This window comes from Artemia sp. Qi Xiang Cuo, chromosome 19, assembly GCF_049724085.1.
Source record: "Artemia sp. Qi Xiang Cuo chromosome 19, ASM4972408v1, whole genome shotgun sequence".
In the NCBI taxonomy this organism is placed as follows: domain Eukaryota; kingdom Metazoa; phylum Arthropoda; class Branchiopoda; order Anostraca; family Artemiidae; genus Artemia; species Artemia sp. Qi Xiang Cuo.
The window spans coordinates 30745813-30769083 of NC_142812.1; the positions used below are offsets into that span (position 1 = coordinate 30745813).

The 23271-nt window shown below is 36.1% G+C and overlaps 1 protein-coding gene across 2 annotated transcripts in view; it reads right to left on the reverse strand.

Annotated features, from left to right (window-relative positions):
* Positions 1-5395: 5395 nt before the first annotated feature.
* The window catches only part of mus312 (mutagen-sensitive 312), a 119198-nt gene continuing 101322 nt past the window's right edge, over positions 5396-23271 (reverse strand). Inside the window, exons 9-12 of one of the 2 annotated variants that reach the window (XM_089105215.1) lie at positions 15872-16030; positions 8718-8865; positions 7980-8143; positions 5396-5551 (exon numbers count right to left, since the gene is read on the reverse strand). In XM_089105215.1, coding sequence (XP_088961341.1) covers positions 5474-5551; positions 7980-8143; positions 8718-8865; positions 15872-16030 — 549 coding nt within the window. In that variant the 3' untranslated portion in view covers positions 5396-5473. Of the gene's footprint in view, positions 5552-7979; positions 8144-8717; positions 8866-15871; positions 16031-23271 lie in introns of those variants that run through there. The other variant, XM_089105216.1, reaches the window with a different exon arrangement.

Genomic DNA, 23271 nt, shown 5'->3' on the forward strand with positions numbered 1-23271 from the left:
AAAGCCTTGAATTACGTAAAATGGCAGCTGAAACTGCTTTCCCTCTCTTAATCATCTGTTTTACGTGCTCTTTCCATCCTCCTTTTGCTGAAAGTGTTACTCCCAAATATTTAAAATTTTCGCTCTCTTTTACTTTTTCGCCTTTATAATAAAATTCTAATTTTTGATCATCATTATTCACACGAGTTCCTCTAAATACCACAATCTCAGTCTTTTTAATATTCAACACTAGTTTCTTTCTATCTAAATATTCTTCTAATATACTCAATAAGATTTGGAGCTCCTCTGGTGACTTGCCTATCAACACCGCGTCATCAGAAAAAAGCAACAGAGATAACGTCAGGTTCCCTAGTGACACTGTAGGGGCCCATACCTTTTTAAAATGGTCAACAATATCATTTATATACAACGTGAACAACCTAAGCGAAATACTACTACCCTGTTTTACTCCTTTTCTAATTTCAAACGGTGACGATAATCCCTTACCCTAAAACTTTAACTATACCAAATGTGTTTCTATACATATTAGCTAGTATCCTAACGAAAAGTCTTGGTAAGCCTATCTTTAACAGTTCTAAGCACAGGAAAGTCCTATCAATACTGTCAAAGGCCTTTTCTTGATCTAAAAATGTAACGTACAACCTATTCTTCCCTTTTGCATATTTCTCTACAAGCGCCTGTAGAACTAAGACCCTATCAATAGCATTATATCCATCCCGAAATCCTGCCTGCTCCTCCTTCAAAATACTATACTTTTCTAACCAATGAGATAATCTAGCATATAGTATTCTTTCTAATATTTTGCTAAGACTAGGTACTAAAGATATCGGTCGATAATTACTGTGATCCGCTTGGTCTCCCTTCTTGAATAGCGGCAAAATCAAGGATGTTTTCCATAGCGATGGCCATTCTCCGGAAGCCAGAACTGAGTTGAAGATAGCCAAGAAGATGGGCATAAATAAAAGTTGGAATTGTTTCAAGATCATTGTTGGGACTCCATCGCTACCAGGTGCTGATCCACCTTCCATGGCGCTTATGCATTCTTCGATTTCTTCTTCCGATGCGGGTTTTATCAGATCATAATCGTGTTCTTTCAGTGGGAAACTGGTCTCATTCTCTGTATTCAATAATTCGTCGCTGAACCAGCAGTCAAACGAATAGTCTTCATGAACCGCGTCATTGTAGTATGTAGGCCATGTTTTCGGGTCAGGTACTTTTGGCTGAGCTATGGAAAAACCTTTTTTATCATTCTCCAGAAAGACCGCGTATCACTCTTTTCATAAAACTGGATCAGCTCTTCCTTACCTTTTTGAATAGCCAGTCTCTTCTTCTGTTTTAAAAGGCGTTTATACTCCCGGCGAACATTTTTAAGCCTTGTTACTAGTCGAAGCCTATTTTCCTCTATTTCCTCTTCCCTCAAAATCTCCATTTCTTCAATCGGTTCCAATTTGTTTTATTCTGCATTCCTCATCAAAAAATTCTATATCCTTACAACCTCCTTTATTTCCCAGAATTGGGCCTGCTATTTCGTTTAAAATCTCTGTGAACTCTTCTATCAATCTATCATGGTTATTTATCTTCTCTAAATCACTTAATCTTATAGCTACATCATCCTCTGAAAACGGTTCATTTAATTTATCTTTTTCCTCTGTAGACCATTCCCTAGGTATCTGACGTCTAACATTATTATTATAAATACGACTATCACTTGAAATATCCCTCAATTGGGGAGCACTCATTGATCTAATTTCTAAAAATACCTGTAGATGGTCCGATACTACTGGGTTAAGCACATCCACATTAAGGTCATTCAGATCCCAGCGAATATCCACCAGATCATAATAAATTAAACTTGCTTTAGCCCTAGATGCACAGGTAAACTCATCCCGATTTTTTTCCTTTCCAAGTCTTCCATTTCCAATCATCAAACCCGCTTCTGTGCATAGTGCCAGAAACCTTCTTCCCCAGTGATTTATTCTTCTTTTTTCATCCCTGCTAGCTCTGGGAATTCTGTAGACGGCTGGGACTGCTGACGGAATACCTGGAATTAACACATCATTTAATTCAACTTCATCACTAGTATAAGCATTAAAATCGCCCATTAATATCAATCTATCATTTTCAAAATTTGCTCTTTTTTCATCTAATTCTTTTACCAACAAATTCCACGTATCTTCATTTCGGTACGAGCTATTTTGAGGCGGAATATAAATCGATCCTATTACAATACACAGTCCATCCCAACAATCTAATCTAATCGAAATAAGATTTTCAGATTTACTTTTCAGCTTTGTATAACTTTTGAAAGACTCATCTTTTATCAACACTACAATGCCTCCAAAATAACGATTGTTAGAAGCTAACTCTCGCAATGCACTTTCCACATTAAAACCTCTTACTTTTGGAGTTTCACTAGGGCAATGCCAGGTTTCAATTAATGCTACAAAGTCAAAATTTGACAAATCACTTTCCACAGAACTTAACTTATTTATTATACCCTGTACATTCCAAGATACAAACTTCAGGGTTTGTGTATGGCCTTGTCGATGCTATTGGGCTCCGTAATCATTCGGGGGGAAAGCTAACCGGTAATAATCGTCGCCCCTAGGCCTATTAATACCCATGTACTGTCAAGGCTGGTTTTTTTGTAGCTGCCTGAACGGGTGTGTGTTTTGTCTGTAAATTGGTGGCTGATTTCCTTCAGTAATCCGGCTTGTCAATGGCTCCTCATTTCTTTGCCGTACATTTCTAGCGGTGCGACTGTAAGTATTATCAACGGGGCTAATCTCGCTACTTTTACGACCTTTCCCTGTTCCTTTTGTTTTCGGCAAGTTGCTGTTTCTTACAACTATCGTGTTCGTGTCACTTTCATTACCAGAACAGTCCGACTGATCTGAAGGGAAATTCTGGACTGAACTCTGGTTATTTTCATTCACATTAGCGGGATTTAAACCTCTGATCTCTGAGTTACTCTGTGCTGCATTAGGGGCCCTAATTGGGTGGCTTACCGTCATTTCTTTTATTTTTTGACATTCACGGTCGTATGTGTACGTTTTACCTTCAATGATAAGCCTATCGCCTTTGAGCCGCGCATTTTGGCCTTTTACTAGGGCTTGGGACAGCACTGGCTTTAAATTTTTTCTAGCCTCGCGTTGATACGTAGTGTAGTCCGGAGCAACCCCTACGCCGTTCTGTTTCAATACAAAATTATTCCTGAGAACCGCATTTCGTATTTCCAAGTCATGCCACTTAACTATTACAGGGCCTGATCTCAGGCGGAAAGCATCCTTTATGTCCCTCCGAGAAAGCTGTAGGTTCGGGAGGCACCAGCTAAGAAACTCACAAAGCTCATCCTTCAAACTCGACTGGGATGGACCAGTCACAGGGAAATTGTAAAACACGAGGTTATAACGCTTTATTTCTGCCTCCAATGCGTCAATTTTCAGTGTAGACTCCCTGAGTTTGTTCCTCATTTCCGCTAGATCGTTTGAAATTTCTGATTTTGTTGTATCTAGCTGTTTACTAAAACTATTCATTTTTGCCTCTATACCGGATAAGCTGTTTGAGAGCTGTGGGATCAAATCAAGTTTGAAATTTATTTCACGCAGAAACTGAGAAATAGCGTCGGGATCTGACGCATCCGGAAGTTGAGATGGCTGAACCTGATTCCCCTCCATTTCTGATTGCGTATTCAAGATAATTAAGAGTGCCTACCGTAATCTCTGCCAGCAATATTCTCCGGCAGTAGAGTTTATTCGTTGCGTCCCGCTTTAGCCCGGGACACAGCTTTGTAGCGCTCTCTTCTTCAGTTGTCAAAGAAATGAATCTTAATCCGGAGACGCTGCTATACTGGGGGGCGTGGCTAACTTCTTCCCGTCCTTGCGCACTGAATTGTGTATTAACTGTTTTAAACTAATAGATGTTATCGCTCTGAATGACCGATGAATACTGATATACGTAATAATTTCTGTTAGTTTTAAGTTTTAATGTTGCTCCTTACTTTCAGTTGAAAAAACTTCAACTTAAATATGCTCTGGAGAATTCAATGCCAGTGAAAATTCACCCTGGACAATTACTCTTAACATCTCCATGCGTAAAATTGAGTCGACAAAGAGAAAGCAAGACGTATAAAAAGAATTTCGTATAGGAATTCTGGCAAATTTTCCTTGAAAAGTTAACTCCATGGAATTCCCTCCCCATGGAAAATTCCCACAGCAAAAAATTGGCCCTGAACCCAGAGATTGTATGCATACTTCCCAATAACAAATACTATACGTAAAAATGGTCAAATTTTTCAACTTAAAGAACTTTCCCCAAGGACTGTAGGGGTTGTGTTATCTCCAGAGGCATAGCTATTGGGTCTTTCAGCTATGCTGAACAAAATGGCTATCTCAAAGTTTTTATCGGACGATTTTGAGAAAAAAGGGGCATGGGAGGGGGCCTACTGGCCATCCATTCTTTTTGGTCACTTATAAAAGACATTATAACTTTTAGTTTCCGTTCGAATGAGCCCTCTCCCGAAGTTCTAGGACCACTGGGTCTCTACGATTACCCCTGGAAAAAAAAACAAAAAAAAAAAACAAAAACAAACATGTATCCATGATCTTTCTTCTGGCAAAAAATACAAAATTCCACATTTTTGCAGATAGGAGCTTGAGACCTCTAAAGTAGGGTTCGCTGATACACTGAATCCCCTTTCAAAAATCACGCAACTTTTCTCAGCCTTTGATGGGCAATACTGAGCTTAATGAAATTTATATGTTTGGAATCGGCACAATAAGCCGATTCCTTTGGTATGTCTATTGGTATAAAAATTCTATTTTTTAGAGTTTCGGTTACTATTGAGCCGTTTCGCTCCAAATTACAGTTCGTTACCTCGAACTGTAGGATTTACCAAAATAGTAATTGGAGGAAGAGCACATATGACTTGAAGTTCAGTCTGTTAAAAATTTGGTTTGAACACCAGGGAGAAAGTGACTCAGCTTTGCAATTGACAATAGGCTTTCATGTAATTATACAAAACTTATGAAATAGAAAAGTGGGAATTTGTCTGGTAAATGATTGGGCATCCTACAGGACCCAGCATATCATTTTCATATTTAATTTTCTATATTTTGATATTTTCAATTTTCTAATTATTTTTTTATCTTCAGTGATTAATATTCCAATCTGAGACACAAACATGAAGTTTCTGTTGCCCAAGCATAAGTAGTAAAGATTTCAGCTGGGTACTAGCAGTCCCATTTTAATTTGACCGTCATCTTAACTGTAGTAGCCGTTAAAATCTTTACTGCCCAAAGTTTGTGTTCCTCGGAATGCGTAAATTGTGCATAGCAGAGCCAGAAGTCGGTTAGAGCTGGTCTAAAAGGACTATTCTCAGAAATACTGATTTGTTGCAAATAATTTAATTCCCAAAACACAAGCTTACCATACACAAAAAAATAAATACAAAATATTTAGTCATCAAAAGTGATCAGCTTCTATGGGTAATTAGGTTTCGTGATTTCTTCCCTCTCGCTGACAAGTTTGTGGGCATTCTGAAGGTAATACCCTGAAAAGGAAAGAAAAAAGAAATAAGATCTTGCACACATACGCTATACCTACTTTCTTTAAACGAGCAAATGTGGATGTATAAACGAGCTGGGTTTGTGTATGAACTGTGTATGTATATATGTATATTTTTTATTTTTTCCTTGAAAACAGCTCCATATTTCTTTTTGAAAATTGGCAATTTTTTTTATGATTTCCTGGTCTAAAAAAAAAAACGATCTAGATAGGTCGTGAGTTTGACAAAATTCATTGAGAGCGTGAATTTTGGAAAAAGTAGTTCTCGTGGTAACGTCATATTTATATAAATTTAAAGAACAAAAATTACATCATTTTCTCCAAGGAGTGGTCGTATCTTTTTTAGCATCTATGGCGCATGCAAAATTACAAGAGATGACAAATGACCCCACATAGCTAAAGAAAAATGCATGGAACAAGAAACAACAAAAATCCCATTGAATTGCAGATAAAAATGCTGCAAAACAAAATCTGCAGTTAGAAAACAAAGCAAAATTACATGGTATGAAGGAAGGTGTTAGTTTTTCACGTATGGGTCTGTGAAGGATGAACATGAATGAGGAATTATTCACGCCCATTCAATTAAGCAACGTGTTATTTTAGTGTCTGCAGAGATACACAGGGAGGAGGAGTTTAATTCAAGCCTGAATTTCTAAACCACTGAAGAAAGTTGTTTAGCATCTGTGAAGCATCCTAGATGAAAATGTTGGCAAAATGAATGAATTTCTAGAGTTTTTGAGAGTTCAGGGTGAAAAAAAAGTTTTGAAAATTCATGTTGAGAAGACTAAGTGGTAAAGAGTGGGAATAACTGAAGTTGAAGAGGTGATGTTGGGCAACGAGAAGATCGATCAAGTGGACAGTTTCACTGATCTAGGTAGTATTATTACTAAAGATGGCGGGTTAAAAACGTAAAAAGTAGAATAGTAAAGGCCCAGGATGTTTTTTTCACAGTTGAAAAAAGCTTGGAACAAAATTAAGATAAGTCTGCGAACCAAGATTATAATATTGGAAGCTACAGTGATGACAGTGGTCAAGTATGGTTTTGAAGCGTGGACGCTCCGAAAGACGGAGAAGGATATGTTAGATCTTTTCCAGAGAATTTGTCCACGGATTAATTTGGGTACGGTACCCGTCTGACTGACCACATCTTAAATAGTAAGCTGTACGAGAAATGTGGTTCTGTCCCAATTTCTAGATTTATAATGAGAGAAAGGTTTATACGGCTAGAACGCGTTCTGCGGATGAAGGATGACAGATTGCCAAAGATCGTCCTTGTCAGCCAACTATCTAGGGCCAAAAGGAAAGCAGTTTGTCTGCTAAAGGGGTGGATAGAGGTCGTAAGGTAAGATTTGAGGATATTTGAACTTCTGGGGAGGAGGTAAAGAGGGAGTCTTTGAATAAAGTGGGATGGAGGATGAGTGTGCGTAGCTGTTGGTCTCGGGCGGCTTTTCTGTGCATTATTATACAGTTTTACTTTAGTTTAAGTTTTTGTTATTATATAGCGTCAGGTTTGTTTGTCTTAAGTCTTGACATGGCTCTCTATTTTTCTTTGAAAAACTTCTTTTTGGAAAATACTTTTTAAATTATTACATACCTAAAGTCGACTGTCTGCGAATACATATTTTTTTTACAAAGAAGATTTTACTGGTAATCTCAAAGATGAAATTAAGTGGCTTCTTGAGACGCTTGAGTTATTTGCAGCTTCGAAAGCCATTTAGACAAACAACATCAAGAAGCTTCATATAAACGCAGCATATTGTACCATAAAATTTCGAATATTTTGCAATTAAATATCTAGTCCGTTCAGTTGTTCAGTTTTTTCTCATCTTCTTTGGAAACATAATAACTCCTATGATTTTCCACAGAATCTAGTAAAATCGAGCTCTGATCCTTTAGAATAGTTTTAGGCATGGAATGTGTCTTGATTTGGACAGCCAACTTAGCTGTCAGAGTAAAAGCTTTCCTCAAAAAGATGAATTCCAAGTGGCTTTCACTACGCCAATTCTGATATTTAAGTTAAAATGAGGAGTTGGCCTCAAAGGGAATCCGATCAAAATTACGGCGAGAAGACCTAACGATCATCACTACTGTTTGCATTGACTTGACTTTTTTTTTCTTCAAAAATTACAATCCGAATACTAGACACTGGCCCTTATGTCCAACAGCATGAATACACATACATCCCCAACCCTTAAGGAAGAGTGATACGAGTGAATTTGTGCTTATCAGCAGAAGGGGGCAAAAAAAAGTAAGTTTCGCGCCGTAGTGTTGTACATTTTCTAGAATTGGCCCATCTTCGGGGAGGTATATTCAGAAATATTCATTTTTTAATGCTAGTTTGAAATAATAACCAACTATTGAACATCATTGCTGACTAAATACTACTGAACAGTATTATTGACTCTCAATCCTACCTCATCATCCAACCAATCCATTAACTTTTCTTGGCTGCATTTAATTCCAGCTTCTTTCATTTTCTGATGGATTTCGCTCAGCCAAATTGGTTCGTATAGAACTACTTTCCTGTGAATATCTGGTTGTTCCAAAACAAATTGTTTCAGCCGATCTGAAAGATCACCTATAAAACGACATTTTAATTAGTAAAAAGGTCAAAACTTAGATAAGAACTTTTGCAATATGAAGCTATCTGGTCATGACATTAATCCGAATATGTTCCCCGGTTACGCAAGAAGAACGTTCCACTAAACATAAAATCAAACCGGCGTACTTGGAAAAACACTGGCTGATAACTACCTGAAAAGAACAACAACTGAGAATACTTCGATGATGAAATAAACACCGATGGAAAGAAATGAAGCTGAGCAAATCAGCTGAAGTATACAAATCAAAATCGGTGTTGATCTGCCTCTGCCAAGATACCTGACACATCCATTAAATGCGGCCAACTGACTCTAAAACAAGATGTTTTTTTGTGTAAAGGTGTTTCATATAACACTCAAAATTAAATAAGTGACAAGCTAACATGTACGTCATTCTGAATCTCTGGCTAGCCCTAATTTTTTGTTGGGGGGGGGAATAAATTATTAACCGACCACCCATAAAAAAGTATACACTATGATTTTTGTCATTGTTACGCATGTCGTGCGACAGGCTTAGCTGCTAGCTTATAAAGCAAATTGTAGATTTCTTACCGGATTGAGTTAGCTGACTACTAGGAGGCAGTCTCTCTTCTTCTGTATTTGGTTCTTGCTCAATCATCATTACTTCACTGTCGCTGTCCGTCTGTTCTGTCGAGGAATAATCTAGATTCATTTGTCTACTTGTTGAACTCTTACTTTCCTAAGGAAAAAAAGTCTTCAGTACCAAATGATGTAAAATCAAGATTTCGCTGTTGAGTACAGCGTTAAAAACTAGTTCCGTTAACAGGTCTTAAGGAGCTTGTTTCTGCAGGGACAACTAGAGGGCACAAGACGACGAGGGAGGCCAAAAATTACCATTCAAAGGACATATCAGCGAAACACGCATGTCGTCCACACTAGCGTAACCCCGCAGTGAGAAGAAATCTACACCGCAGCTTACCTATGAGATGGTAGAAAACTCTTCGCTCTTGCCCATTGTTCCTCTGGAGGTACAGAGCTAAGGAATAGGGTAAACAAGTCTTCTAGTTAGTTGTTTTACTTGTTCGTCACATATTGGCCGCCTTCAGCACCAGGCAGAATTTACATAAAGTACAGTAAGTTCAGACAAGACGGCAAGACGTCTCTTGCAGTGTAAAAACGGAACCACATTAGTAGGATATTTAAGGTCAGAATGCCGTGTCACAGAGGCACATACATGCTTTGCTTTCTTTTTTCTTTCTTAGTATGATAAGTTTTCTTCAAAAATGAAAAAAATGTTTACACAGACATAAAATCAGGATTGAAAACAGTCAGATAGACATTTTTCCAATCTAAAAAACTAACAGTAAAGAGCAATGTTTATTCAGGTAAGTAATGGTTTATCCAGATCAGCAAACAATTTTTCTAGTGCGTTACTATTGAAGAGAAGAGGCGCCTGACATGGCGAATTGGCCATGCATGCTGACAGCCTCTGAGCATTCCTTAGACAGAATTTATGCTGTTGACACGTTGACAATAATGGAAATTATATAATAGCTAATACTGTGGTTAACTGAAATAAGTTCAGATATCAAAGTATTTTTGGATAGCTGAAACACAGTAGTATTTTTTGGTAAGAACTTTTCCTAAAGCTCTTTATGTTGAGAGGGATTTATGAACATATGGATTCAACATTTAGCTATCAAAAATTAAACTTTATCCAGTAATTTGAGCTTGACAGACAAAATACAAATTACAATTCGTTACTTAGCAGAAGCTCCATTTAGTTTAAAAGAAATTATTGTTATACTTAACAGTATTACTTCTAGTACTAACAACTCACCGCAGCACCAAGCCAAACGAGGCCATCACAGCTACGCACGCTCCTCCTCCACCCCCATCTATTCAAAGCCTTTCCCTTCACTCCCCCGCAAGAAGTTTCCATTTCCTTTAAATCTTTCTTTACGACATCCTCCCACCCTAACCGAGACGACCTGCCTTCCCTTTAGCCCTAGACGGTTGGCCAAAAAGGAAAATCTTTTACAATCTGTCATCCTTCTTCCGCAGAACGTGTCCTAGCCATCTCATATTTTTTCTCATTATAGCCCTAGAAAGCAGGAATGAACCACATTTTCCGTACAGCTTACTGCTTCAGATACGGTTAGTCAGTCGGGTACCCGAAACAATCCGTATGCAATTTCTCCGGAAAACATCTAGCAAATCATCCTCCGATTTTATGAGCGCCCACACTTCAGAGCCATACTTGACCACTGTCATCATTGTAGCTTGCTCATGATCTATAAGACTGAGGGCCAAAGGTGTTTGAAACTCAGGCGCTTTAGTCGGTACATCATCTACCTTTTCTAAAACCAGACTGTTCTTCTCTTAAAATTCTATCTACAGCATCTCTAAGTCTAAAAACTATCATTATACTAAGTAACTGGCTTTCTACAGAAACCAAGCTATTGCCTGTATAATTCCCAGATTCAATCTTATCACCTTTCTTAAGGAGGGGTTTAATTAGTTTCCTAAAGTCACTTGGTACTTTCCCTTTTTCAAAAATCATATTCATAATCTTCAGTAACGTATCTCTAACCTCACAACCATCATATTTCAAAAATTCATTTATCACAATATCAGCGCCTGGGGCCTTCTATTTTTTAATCCTTTTAGTACTGTCGCTAATTCGTTCTCACAAAATAAATCTTCCTTCACATCCAAGGTGTCACAAACTTTTTCATTCTCCCCTATATATTTTCCTGCAACTGTATCACGGTTTAGCACACTCTCAAAATGTTCTGCCACTCTCTTTAACTGTGTCCTTCTCACTAACTGCAGACCCGTTCCTATCTTTAACTGGGACAGGTCCATGTAGACTATTCCCTGTCAATTTATTAACATGCCAGTAAAATACTTTACTGTTAGGCTGTCTGGCTTCATATTCCAGATCTTTGGCAACCTTTTTCGTGACCTCCCCTCCATACCTCCTTAATGCTTTCATCTCTCACCTCACGCTTTAATGCTTTCTCCACTTTCTTTACATTTCTCTTATTTTCATATGATGTATCACTCACACAATTCTTTTACAGGCCCCTCCTCCTCTCTATTAAACATAAAAGATTTTCACTAATGTTCCTAGCTGTGTTTCTACTTTTCTTCCCTAAGACACCATCAGCGACATCGCAAGCTATTTTCCTAAAATTATTCTATCATCTCCAACATTGTCAAGTCTTAAACTCTCCAGTATAGTATTCCACTGTTCCTGGAAATTTTCTCTCAAGATTCTCATCCTGGAGTCTACCAGCGTCATAACTTCCCGGAGGGTAGTTTCTCTTTGTAAAATTCAGCTTTAAATTAACACTAGATAGTACTAAACGGTGATCTATACTTTTAACATCAATAACAGCAATCCTATATACCCTAGCATCTTGTATCGATTCTGTCAGTCTTCGCTTTACTATAACACAATTAATAAGGTTAGATGTCTTACCATCATATGAATACCATTTTAATTTATGACCATTTTATTACCAAATACCGTGTTGGTTACGATTAGATAGTTATATCTACAAAATTGCAGCAGTTTACTACTTTCTATTCCTACACCAAATTTACCTAATGAAACTTAAAACAAACAGAAATTAAATAAACAATAAATGCAAACAAACATAAAATAGATATTAATGTAAATGAATAAATGAATCTTAAAATGAGTGAAACTTAAATTGAATATGCGAAATCAAGCTTGAAACGAACAAAAATCACTACAAACAAGAGTTTGGGTATCGCCTCCTTCTCTCACTGTAAAAGTCAAAAAAATAAAAAAATAATAGCAATAAAATGTTGGAGCCATATGGCCTTTACTATAGGCAATGCTAATAAATGCTATAGCGTTGCCTCTGAAATACTGTATTGGTTACGATTAGATAGTTTTATCTACAAAATTGCAGCAGTTTACTATTTTCTGTTCCTCCACCAAATTTATCTAGGCTAGAATACCATCTATCCGTGTTTCTACCAACCTGGGCATTAAAACTCCCTAATAGAAATGCCATATTTCTACCTGGTACCCTATCTATTTATTCCTGTAGCTGTGAGTAAAACTTATCCGAGTCACAGCTATCTCCATCAGTCAGTTCTAAAAGGGCATATGCAGATAAAATGAGCGACCAGAATTATATTATTAATAACCTCCCAGCCTAAATAAGACTTGAAAATTTCCTTATTCATCATGAACCCTACTCTCTACCTATGCACCCCATCCTTCCTGCCTGAGCAAATAAATTCTATGCTACCCAATTTCATGTTTCCTACCCCTGGGATATGAGTTTCTGAAATGGCTAATAAATCCGGTTCGAAGCGTCTGAATTTGTCAGTCAAAACTTCGATACGATAGTTGGTTTTAACGTTATAACATTCCAAGTTGCAATTTTGAAATTATTATGGCCTCAGGAAAATCAATGGTCCCAGAAACAGTGCAGGGCGGGGACTAACACAACTTAAGTCTACACGATGCGCTTAAGGCGTCTTAGAGCCGGACAGCATAAAGTCCCTGGTACTTCCAGCTGAATGGAGGTTTTGTGCAATTCTAGGCCCATCTTGGTCACAACATGGTTTTCCATGCTCTTCTATCAACAAAAATCAAAATTCTGCACAGACAATCCCAAGTCTATTACCTCCGACTACATTTATAAATACTATATTTATATGTAGTATAGCTACTATATTTGTAGTTATACTACTGCTATGCTGCTTTAGTTGTACATTGCTACTATATTACTAAACGTGTTCGCCATTTTAAGTATCTTGGAATTTTTCTTGATGAAAATTTATCTTTCCGAGAACACATTAAAATCTTCTTGCTGAAGGTATCAAGAATTATTGTGATTCTTTCACGGTTGTGCCATCATTTCCCTTTAAAATATATTGAAAACAGTCTATTTTTCTCTTTTTCATCCTTATTTTCTTTACTGCACTTCAGTTAGGGCATCTATTTTTGCATCTACTTACAAACTGATAAAATTGTACAAAATAAAGCACTTAGGATCCTTTTTAATGTTGCTCGCTCAAGTCCATACGGGTCTTCCTGTATATTTTCTATAAACCAGATCCATCTGATTTCTATTTCTCATATTTGCCATGATTTTGCTTTTGATCAATTTCCATCAAAATTTTCTACAATTTTTATGAGAAATGCGCAATATCGTTATTACTCCATATCTCATAGATCGTATTTCACGGGACCAAAAATATGGAACTTTCCCATTACCAATTCGAGAGTGCACTGACAGAGTTCAGTTTTTTGATGTATTAAAGAAACACGTTGCGGCTTTGTAGTGTCAAGTTGTTTTTGTTGTTTTTGTTTTTGTTGTTTTATTTTGGTAAGATTTAGCCGTTTAAATTATTGAAAATATAGTCTGCATGATGATTTTCCCTTTCCTTTGTAACAGGTAATGCGCTTAATTATTCCATAAGGCATTTGCGTTTTCGGTGACTAACGGTGTTTATATTTTGTTGAAAATAAAAAGTTACTCTACTATGGAGAAGCAACCTATAATAGATAAATTAAAATCCACAACAAAAAAAAACAAACAGAAGACTTATCCATTCGTCAGAACCCAGATCAAATGCTGTGTCGTTTATTAGGCTATAATTTCCTCGAGGGTTACCACTCCTCAAGGTGTTCCTGCAGAGCTGTTAGCAGTCACAGTTTTGGTTGGAGAAACTCACGAAAGGTCCAGCCTGATGCCACTATGAGGCCACGCAAGCAGAATTTCCCTGTCGGGGAAAGGGACGGAGAAAGGAACTTATGACGGAGTGGAGACCCCGAACCATCTCAAAGCATCGGAACAGTTCCAACCTTTTATATCCAGCCATAAAATGTGTTTTCTATCTTTTCAGTTTCTTTAAAAGGGTAGTTCTTGCTTTACAATTTCACATTTAGTAGGATTAACTAACATTTGCTTTCAATGGCTCTAGCCAGACAAACAAATTGCCAGAGAAACTAACAACAAAACAACAGCACATTTTGAGCAATTGCGATCAAGGTTGTGGGGTTATTGTATGAACTTGATAGCAAAATTGATTGTGCTGACGTTACCGATCGACAAAGCAGGACTAATAATAAACTACATAATTTTAGCTTTTAACTCAAAACTTTTCCTTTCCTCTATAAAAGTGTGCTTTTACTTTGGCTGGCCAATATAAGAGCTAGTTATCTGTTGCTCAAGATACACCTAAAGCCAGTTTTGTCTTCGAATAAAAAGGCCTGGCCTCACACAGTTCAGCTTGCCCATTTGAAGAGTATCTTTCAAAGACTGATAATTCTGACCATTTTTAACAGCATTACAATTCGTATATGTTAAGGATTTGATAAAAAACCGTGTGTCTTGCAAAAAGAGAGCCATTCAGAGACCTAGGAAAGCCATTTCAGCGTTCAAAAGGTAAAATCACCATGTTTCGACGAGAATCCACGTTATTCAGCCCTAAGTAGTAATGTAACATTTTTTATTAGTATCATTTATAAGGAAAAAATTGTTACCAGCAAAGGCTGAAAAACTTATTGTCGCTTTTCTGTCAAATTATTAAAATACGTGAGAGGTGCTTTGATCTTGGGCACGACGGTATGTTCAATATATCTTTGGGGATTTTTCTTTTAAGTAGTTTTTGTTTATTCTCCTCGGCGAGGGTACACAAATACAAAATCTTAATGGATTTCCGTAGAGCCAAAATTCTTTACTATTTACGAAGTGATAGGTATAACCCTATCAAACCATCGAGAGAGGTTAAAATTAGGAACTGAAGCTTGGGAAGCTAAACAGATCAAATTTCGTTATTCAACAAGCTGTCAAGATTATATTTTCGATAGAAACTCATCACCAGTCTAAGGTATTAGAGTAATATTCCAGTTTATAAGTTTATCAGTGAACATATCCGGTACGCCTTAGGCTCAGACAAGTTATCTGATTATTCTGGTTCTTGTAAGAATTATGCGAAGAAATTTTATCGTTTAAAGTCAAACGTATTCCTGTAGAGCACCGACAAAGTTGCCACGTCATATCGTTCGTGGGCAGCTGAGAGGTCACTTAACGAATAGTATGACAAACCTGTTCGAGAGTTTTGAGGTTATCCTTTTTTTTTTACTCCAAAGTTATTATAGTTTTAATTTTGTAAGTGCAAATAATTTTCGGTATTAGTGGCCAGTGTTAAAAATATTAAACTTCGCCCACTTTTGCGCCTTAAAAGCTAGTTTACTTCATTGAACTATTTGAAGACGAAATACACTACCTTTAATGAGTTTGGCAGAAGTACTCTTCTCCCCTTTTTTTAAATCGCTATTTAAGGCATCCTCAGAAACGTTTTAAAAATAGTCCTTAAAAGGCCGACAGAAGATTAGTTGCCCCCATATAAGGCAAATTAAAAATTAATCCCCTTGGAGATTTTTTGGCAGGGAGACAATGTATAATTTTGAACAGGTTGGAGGGCAAGAAAGTATTCAACAATGTGCATGCCCCAGATGACTTAAGAATGTGCCAGAAGCAGCAGTTGTACACCATTATACAGCCTTTGTTAACTTTAATTATATGGCTGACTAGATGCATGCATATTATATATACATACCGGATCGCTCTTTGGCATCGCTTACGGTATTGGATTTGAAAATGTACCCAGAACACAGACAGGTGAACTATTTATCTTTGTCTATCTTTGTATTATAATATTTACTGTACTTTGTTTTTAGCTCTTACCCGAGTTTTGTTGCCGGGTTGACTTTTGATAGGACTTAGTTCCTGGTCTTCGGGATCTGAGTCAGTGACAAAGGGATGGGTTTCATCATATATATGATTCAATATCTTCACAGCATTTTTACGCTTCAAAGGCTTTATCCCAAATCTATCCAGTTCTCTCTAGGAAACAAGAATTTTTCGGGATTAGTTATCTAAGCGTAACTTTAAGAGTATCAAATTGAAAATAATAGAAATAAGCAAAATGATAACAATCTCTAGGGCTAATCAAAATCAGCTGCATCTGACTGCTGTCATACAAATAACAGATTCCCGTCTGCTTTTTTATAAAGGCTTTTCAGGTTTTCTTTCCTATATCTTTTTTCAATATAGGAATTTAGGCATGGATACCAATATTAAATTCCACCCTTTCACACAATTGTTTTTTCTTTCTTTTTTCGTAATTCAACTGCATCTCCAACTCCAAGGTTCAGTTGGTTATTAGGCGACAAACGTTCATCAAACTCTACTGTCTATTCTACAGGCAAATTTTGAATGGGAACTGGTTGCAAACCTTCCTATATTCTACCGTAATTTTTCCAATCAAAGGATTTTTGAATTAAAATCGAGTTGGTGCACTTTGAATAAAAAAAAGTTAAGAGCCATGGGTAATTGGAGGAAAAGCCAAGACAGATAGTCTGAGTGAAAGGCAAAGCTGGCATAAGCCTTTTTCAGAATTGTATAGAAATGATGTGTGTGCAAAACGCTCACCCAGTTTGAAGGTAAAATTCAGTTGTCATCTATTCGTAATAAGGAATATTCAAGCTTAGCCAGTAGGCTTGAAAAAAAAAAGAGTAATTTCATTTGGATACAGCTGAAACTTCCTGAAAGTGGGCAGATCTTTCAATGTTTCGACAAATTTTACTAATTACAAAATAGTTAGAGATAAGCTAGAATGCAGAACATAGGCTAATTCAAATAAATATACAAAAAAAACCCTACAGTACCCTTTTGTTAAAAATATTTTGTTTTCTTTGACCCATCACAAAGCAAAAAAAAAACTAATATATTTGTTTAGGATCTTAAAACTCAACCCTCAAATTTTGGCGGGTAGCACCAGATGGCCTTAGTTTTGTTTTTCCTAAAAGACAGACTTTAGTTCCATGTTTCATGAGTTTCTCATATTTTTTTTGTTTTTCTAGTGCGGCGTTTTAAGCGTTTATTATTCATGCCCTAACTTAATAAACATTTTTTCAATTATTTCCGTCATTCAATCATTTCAATCATTTTTTCAATTATTCAATTTCAATCTTTCTTACAAAATCGTTCACAAGCTATTTTTCTTCGCTTGTAAACTTCGAAAAAGTAGACCAAACACCTTTTCACAGACCCTTAAAAATATCTGATCAAGAACGCAAGAAGAAGAAAGCTATAAAAAGTGAGCTTCAGAATACACTCGTTTAACCAATATTGTCCTAAAATGCCTTATTAATCAAGGGAAAATAATCAAGACCATCTAACTAAAATGGGTATGTGTGACGCTTAATGTACAAAATAACTAGTAGCGTTAACTGTATCAATACCGGTCTTTATGCAAAATCGGTTATTGTTGAACCCGGGTAGCACCTTATCTTCGTGACTAATTTTTCTGTCTCTTAAAAAGTTACAAATAAACAAAATAAATAGGAATGTGGAAATACAAATATACCGAGTAGGTACAGTTTTGGATATCAAACAGTTCGTGGTAACGATCTGTAAGTAAGGAGCAACCTGCCTGAATGGTAACCAAAACTCTAGAAAATGGGTTTTGATACTAATAGATATATCAAAAGAATCAGATTTCAATGTTGATTTCAAAGATATAACTTCATCAAGTTTAGTGCTACTCATCAAAAGTTACGCGCCTTAGAAAATTTGGCTGATTTTCAAAAAAAGGGGGAAAGACCCCCTAAAAGTTATAGAACCTTAATGAAAATCACACCATCATATTTAGCAAGTCAGAGAATCCTTCTGTAGAGGTTTCAAGCTCCTGTCTACAAAAATTTAGAATTATACATTTTCTACCAGAAGAAAGATCACGGATAACCGTTTATTTGCTTGTTTTTTGTTTTTTTTTTTTTCCAGTGGTGATCGTATCGACCCAGTGGTCCTAGAATATCGTGGGAGGGCTAATTCGAACTGAAATTAAAAGTTCTAGTGCCCTTTTTAATTAACCAAAATAAATGGAGGGCAACTAGGCCCCCTCCCACGCTTATTTTTTTCCCAAAGTCACCCGATCAAAATTTTGAGATAGCCATTTTGTTCAGCATGGTCGAAAATATGATAAATATGTCTTTTAGGATGACTTAATCCCCCGAATCTCCCAGAGGGAGGGCTAAAAGTTATGAACTTTACCCAATTTTAACATATAGTTTTGGTTTTTGGTAATTATACAGATGTTTCCTGGTGCTTTTTTTTGTGGTTGGGGTAGGGATGGTTGGGTCGGTGGTTATGTTGGAGGATCTTTTCATGAAGGAAGCTTTCATGGGGGAAGGGAAATTGCCATGAAGGGGGCGCCGGACTTGCCAGCATTATTTATTGGTTATTGGGAAGTAAATAACCATTTTCAGGAAGGATTTATTCTGGAGGGGGGGGGGGCTAGAGGAGGGGGTTACTCTGGAGAATATTTCCGTGGAGGATGTTCCTTTGGGGTAAGGTACATTTCTATGAAGGGGGCGCCGGATTTCCAAGTATTATTTAAAAAACGATCAGAAATTAAATAAAAAAAAAAACAAGTTTTTTCAACTTAAATGTAAGAAGGAATATTAGAACTTAAAACGAACAGAAATTATAACGTATGTGAGGGGGTTCTCCCCCAAGTCAATACCTCGCTCTTTACGCTACTGTTTTTTTTAGTGCTTTCAAAAGAGCTATCTATTCTAATTAAAAGGCCTTGGTGTTTCAGGGTTTTGTGAATCAAAATTTTTTTTAACTTTTAACGTAAAGTGCGTGGTATTGGCTAAGGGGAGAACCCCCTCATATACGTAATAACATATACGTAATAAAAAAAACAATAAAAAAACAAGCGATACGGCTCAATAGTAATCAAAACTTTTAAAAACGGAATTTTGATGTCAATAAATGTCTCAAAAGAATGTGTTTATAATGCTGATTCGAACTATATAAATTTTATTAAGTTTAGTATTACTCATCAAAGGCTACAAGCCTGAGAAAATTTACTCAATTTTTTAAAGAGGGGGGAAACATCCCCTATAAGTGAATGAATTTTAATGAAAATCACACCTTCAGATTCAGCGTATCAGAAAACCCTATTACATAGGTTTCAAGCTCATATCTGAAAAAATCTGCAACTTGGTATTTTTTGCCAGAAGAAAAATATACGAATATAGAAGTTATTTAATTAATTTAATTTTTAAAGACATCCATTTAGCAAAAGAAAAGTAAAATTTTTATGCAAATAAAAGCTGCATTAACTAAAAAACGATCAGAAATTAAGTAAAAAAAACAAGTTTTTTAAACTGAAAGTAAGGAGCGACATTAAAACTTAAAACGAACAGAAATTATTCCGTATATGAAGGGGCTGTCCCCTCCTCAACGCCTCGCTCTTTACGCTAAAGTTTGACTCTTTCTCACAACTTTATTTTTTAAAACAATAAAAACTTTATCGTAAATATCGAGGCGTAGAAGAGGGGACTTCCCCTTTCATATACGGAATAATTTATGTTAGTTTTAAGTTTTAATGTCGCTCCTTACTTTCAGTTAAAAAAATTTGTTTTTTTTTATTTAATTGGGTTAAAACCAATCTGGTTGTACAATACTAAAAAATAAATTAAGTTTATCCTCGCAATTCTCTTGAGTGTTTAAATGTTTCAAACAGTTTGTGATAACGCACGGAATTTTTGATAAATATAGATGCATCAAAAGAATTGACTTTTTATCTTGATTCCAAATATATAAATTCAATTCAGTTTTTTGTTACCCATCAAAAGCTACGAGCATGAGAATATTTGTCTGATTTTTAAAAAAGGAGGGAAATATTGCCGAAAATTCAAGGAATCTTAATGAAAATCTCAAAATCAGATTTGGTGTATCACAGACCCTTTCTGTACAGGTTTCAAGCTCCCATCTGCAAAAATGTGAAATTTTTGCCAGAAGAAGGACCACGGATGCATGTTTATTTGTTGTTGTTGTTTTTTTGCGGAGTGATCGTATCAAACCAATGATCCTAGAGGATCGGGAGAGCGTCCGTTTGAACGGAAATTAAAAGTTCTAGTGCCCCTTTTCAGTGACCAAAAAAATTGGAGGGAAACTAGCCCACTACGACGCCTTGCTTTTTTTCTAAAATGATCCAATCAAAATTTTAGTATAGCAATTCTGTGTTCAGCATAGTTGAAAGATGAAATAACCATGCCTTTGGGGATGATATGACCACCACCACCCTGGCCCCTAGGGAAAGGGCTGCAGGTTATGAACTTTAACAATTGTCTTTTACATGTAGCATCTGTTATTGAGAAACATTCATACATTTTACAGGGAAGGGGATTTCTGCGGGAGGGGAGGGATTTTCCATAGAGAATTTTTCTTGGGGAGGTAAGTTTCTGGAAATGAAATTTCAAGGGGAAATTTTACACGAAAATTTGCCAGTATTCCTATACGAAATTATTTTTATTTGTCTGATTCAATTACACATGTGGAGATGTTCCAGAGAGATTTTTCAGGGGAATTTTCAAAGGGGTTAGAATCGTCTGAGGGATTTTCAACAGGAGAAATTCTCCATGGGGGAATTGTCCACGGAGGATAATTTCCATTGGAGGGGGGGGATTCTCCACGAAGGGGGATTTCCTGCGTGACTTCAAAACTAATTAGAAATTAAATGGAAAACAAGTCTTTTTTCAAATGAAAGCAGGCCAAGGAGAATGTTTCAGGCGGAATTGTTCGCAAGAAATTTACTGGGAGGAAGGGGACACTAAAACCTTAAAAAAATAAATTATTCCGTATATGAGAGGGGGGAGGGGGTACCCCTCCTCAATACCTCGCTCTTTACGCTAAAGTCTGAATTTTTGTCTCAATTCTTTAAGAATGACTCCTGAAATACAAGAGTCGTTTAATTAGAATAAGAGGCTTTTTGAAGTACTAAAAAATACCGCGTGAAAAGGGAAGTATTGCGGAGGGGAGATACCCTTCAAATACGGAATGCTGTACGCTCGTTTTAAATTTCAATGTTTCTCTTTACTTTCAGTGGAAAAAAAATGCTTTTTAAAATTTAATTTTATAAGTAAAGCCAAATGAAGACACGATTTTAGCAAGCTTGCAGAAGTCATAAAGGATGAACTCGCAAAATCATACCAGTAGTGACTGAGGAATAGCGCGTCCATCACTAGAAATTTAGGCTCTTAAAGATCAATTTTGCAAATAAATGAGGGGAGTTATAATATTATTCTGTACTACCAAACTTCAGACTTCACTGTAAACAGAATTGTCTGAGATTAAAAAAAAACTGTTTGTAACATTTATCAACGAAAAATAAAATTGGAATTTCGACAGCTGGAAATCGTTGGAACTGAATATTAAAGACTACTCAAATTTCCATACCATTATTGATATTTCAAGTTGTTGAGAAACAAGGTATGTTGAGAAACAAACAGAAAAAAGAAACAAAAAATAAACACGCATCCGCATAAACTTTCTTATAGCAAAAAAATGCGGAATTCCCCATTTTGTATGAGCTTGTAACCTTCACAGCAAGGTTCTCTGATATGCTAAATCTAATGGTATGGTTTTTTTATTAGGAATGCTTGAGTTTGGAGGGTGGAGGGCGGGGTTTCCCCCCTGTTTTGAAAATTGGGCAAATTTTCTCAGGCTGATAGTTTTTTGTGGGTAACATTAAATTCAATGAACTTAATACACTTGGAATCAACATAAAAAGACAATTCTTTTAATGTTTCTATTGTTATCAAATTAAGTTCTGTGAGTTTCGGTTACTATCGAGCAGAGTCACTCCTTAGTTTGTTACCTTGAACTGTCCTCTTTTTTCTGCTTTTTTGTCGACACTAACAGAGCAGTGGAACATCATAGAGCTGTTTCAGGGCTCACTTTATAACTGATTTTTAAATACAAACTCATTTTATAAATTTGACGCTGTTTAAGAGACGTAAAGAGCTGTTTAAGAGATCATTTATAAGATAATTTTATATTTAATGGTTTTTTTATAAAGTCGACTTGACAACAGTATCATAAGGTGCCATATAGCACCCAAAAAGGGCACTTTTTTCTTTTTTTTCAATAAAAATTCCAAGCCTTTCTCAATAAAAAGACTCCAAAAAGAGCGTTTTTCAAAATTTAGGCCGGGGCAAGAAACCAGGAGGGTACAGGCCCCTCTCCCCCTCTCAATTGCCACCACTAGAATCAGCACACAGGCAACAACGTAGAAAGATGTTTAAAGTTGAATATAAAGCTATTGGTCATTTCAAAATGCTTTTAAGCGGATTCAAATTTGAAAAAAGCATTAAAAGCCGCATCAATTGCTGGTAAAACTTTGAGGTCTAGGGTATCTTATTGTCTTGAATTTCTAATATGTAATAAACAGGTGATTTGAAACGGCAAATACTATAGTAGACTGTTGCCCACAAGAATATGGTTTATTGGGGAAAATTCTCAATTACGGCTGTGGTAACACAGACTTGAATCTTTTTCTTTCTTTTTCCTTCTTGTCCATCTGTTTGATTTTAGTGCTATTATTTAAAGTTATGTTTAGTCTCCTGCTCTCATAGCCCAAAGAGCCTTTGCGAGGGTTTAAAGTTGTGTAATTTATTCTGTGTTTCTTTTGAATAAATTGATTGATAATATTGATTGGATAAAATAATTTTTTTTTTAAATACGTTCTATTTCATTTCTATTTCTATTCTAAGCACCGATTCATTTCTATTTATCAGTTCTTCTAAAGTTGTAAAGTCAAAGAAGCAAAAATAATGAAAACAACAAATTTTGTAAAGTATATTAAATACACATACGCATCTTACATTTTTTAAACTAATAAATATTTTTAAAATTGTATATACAACTCTTCAAAGATACCAAGGATAATATATCCAACGGACCCTTTATGTGACAAATCCCAGATGTTTAAGCGAAAATTTAAGAGAGAAACAAAGTTAAGCCTATATTTAATGCCCTATTTTTAGCAAAAACTCATGTTAACTTCTTTAGCTTACTTGCTTAAGTTGGTAAGATCTTTTTGTACGGCTGACTGTCAATATTTTTATAACTTAAAAAAAAACACAAACATTAATTAAAAACAAAATAAGCTTTCTAATGATGGTAAAGAGCGAAGCTGAAACTTAAAACGAACAAAAATTACTGCTTCGCGGCTTATGCAATATATTCTGGAAAACCTGCTTCAAGAAAACTGGCTCGTGATACTTCTT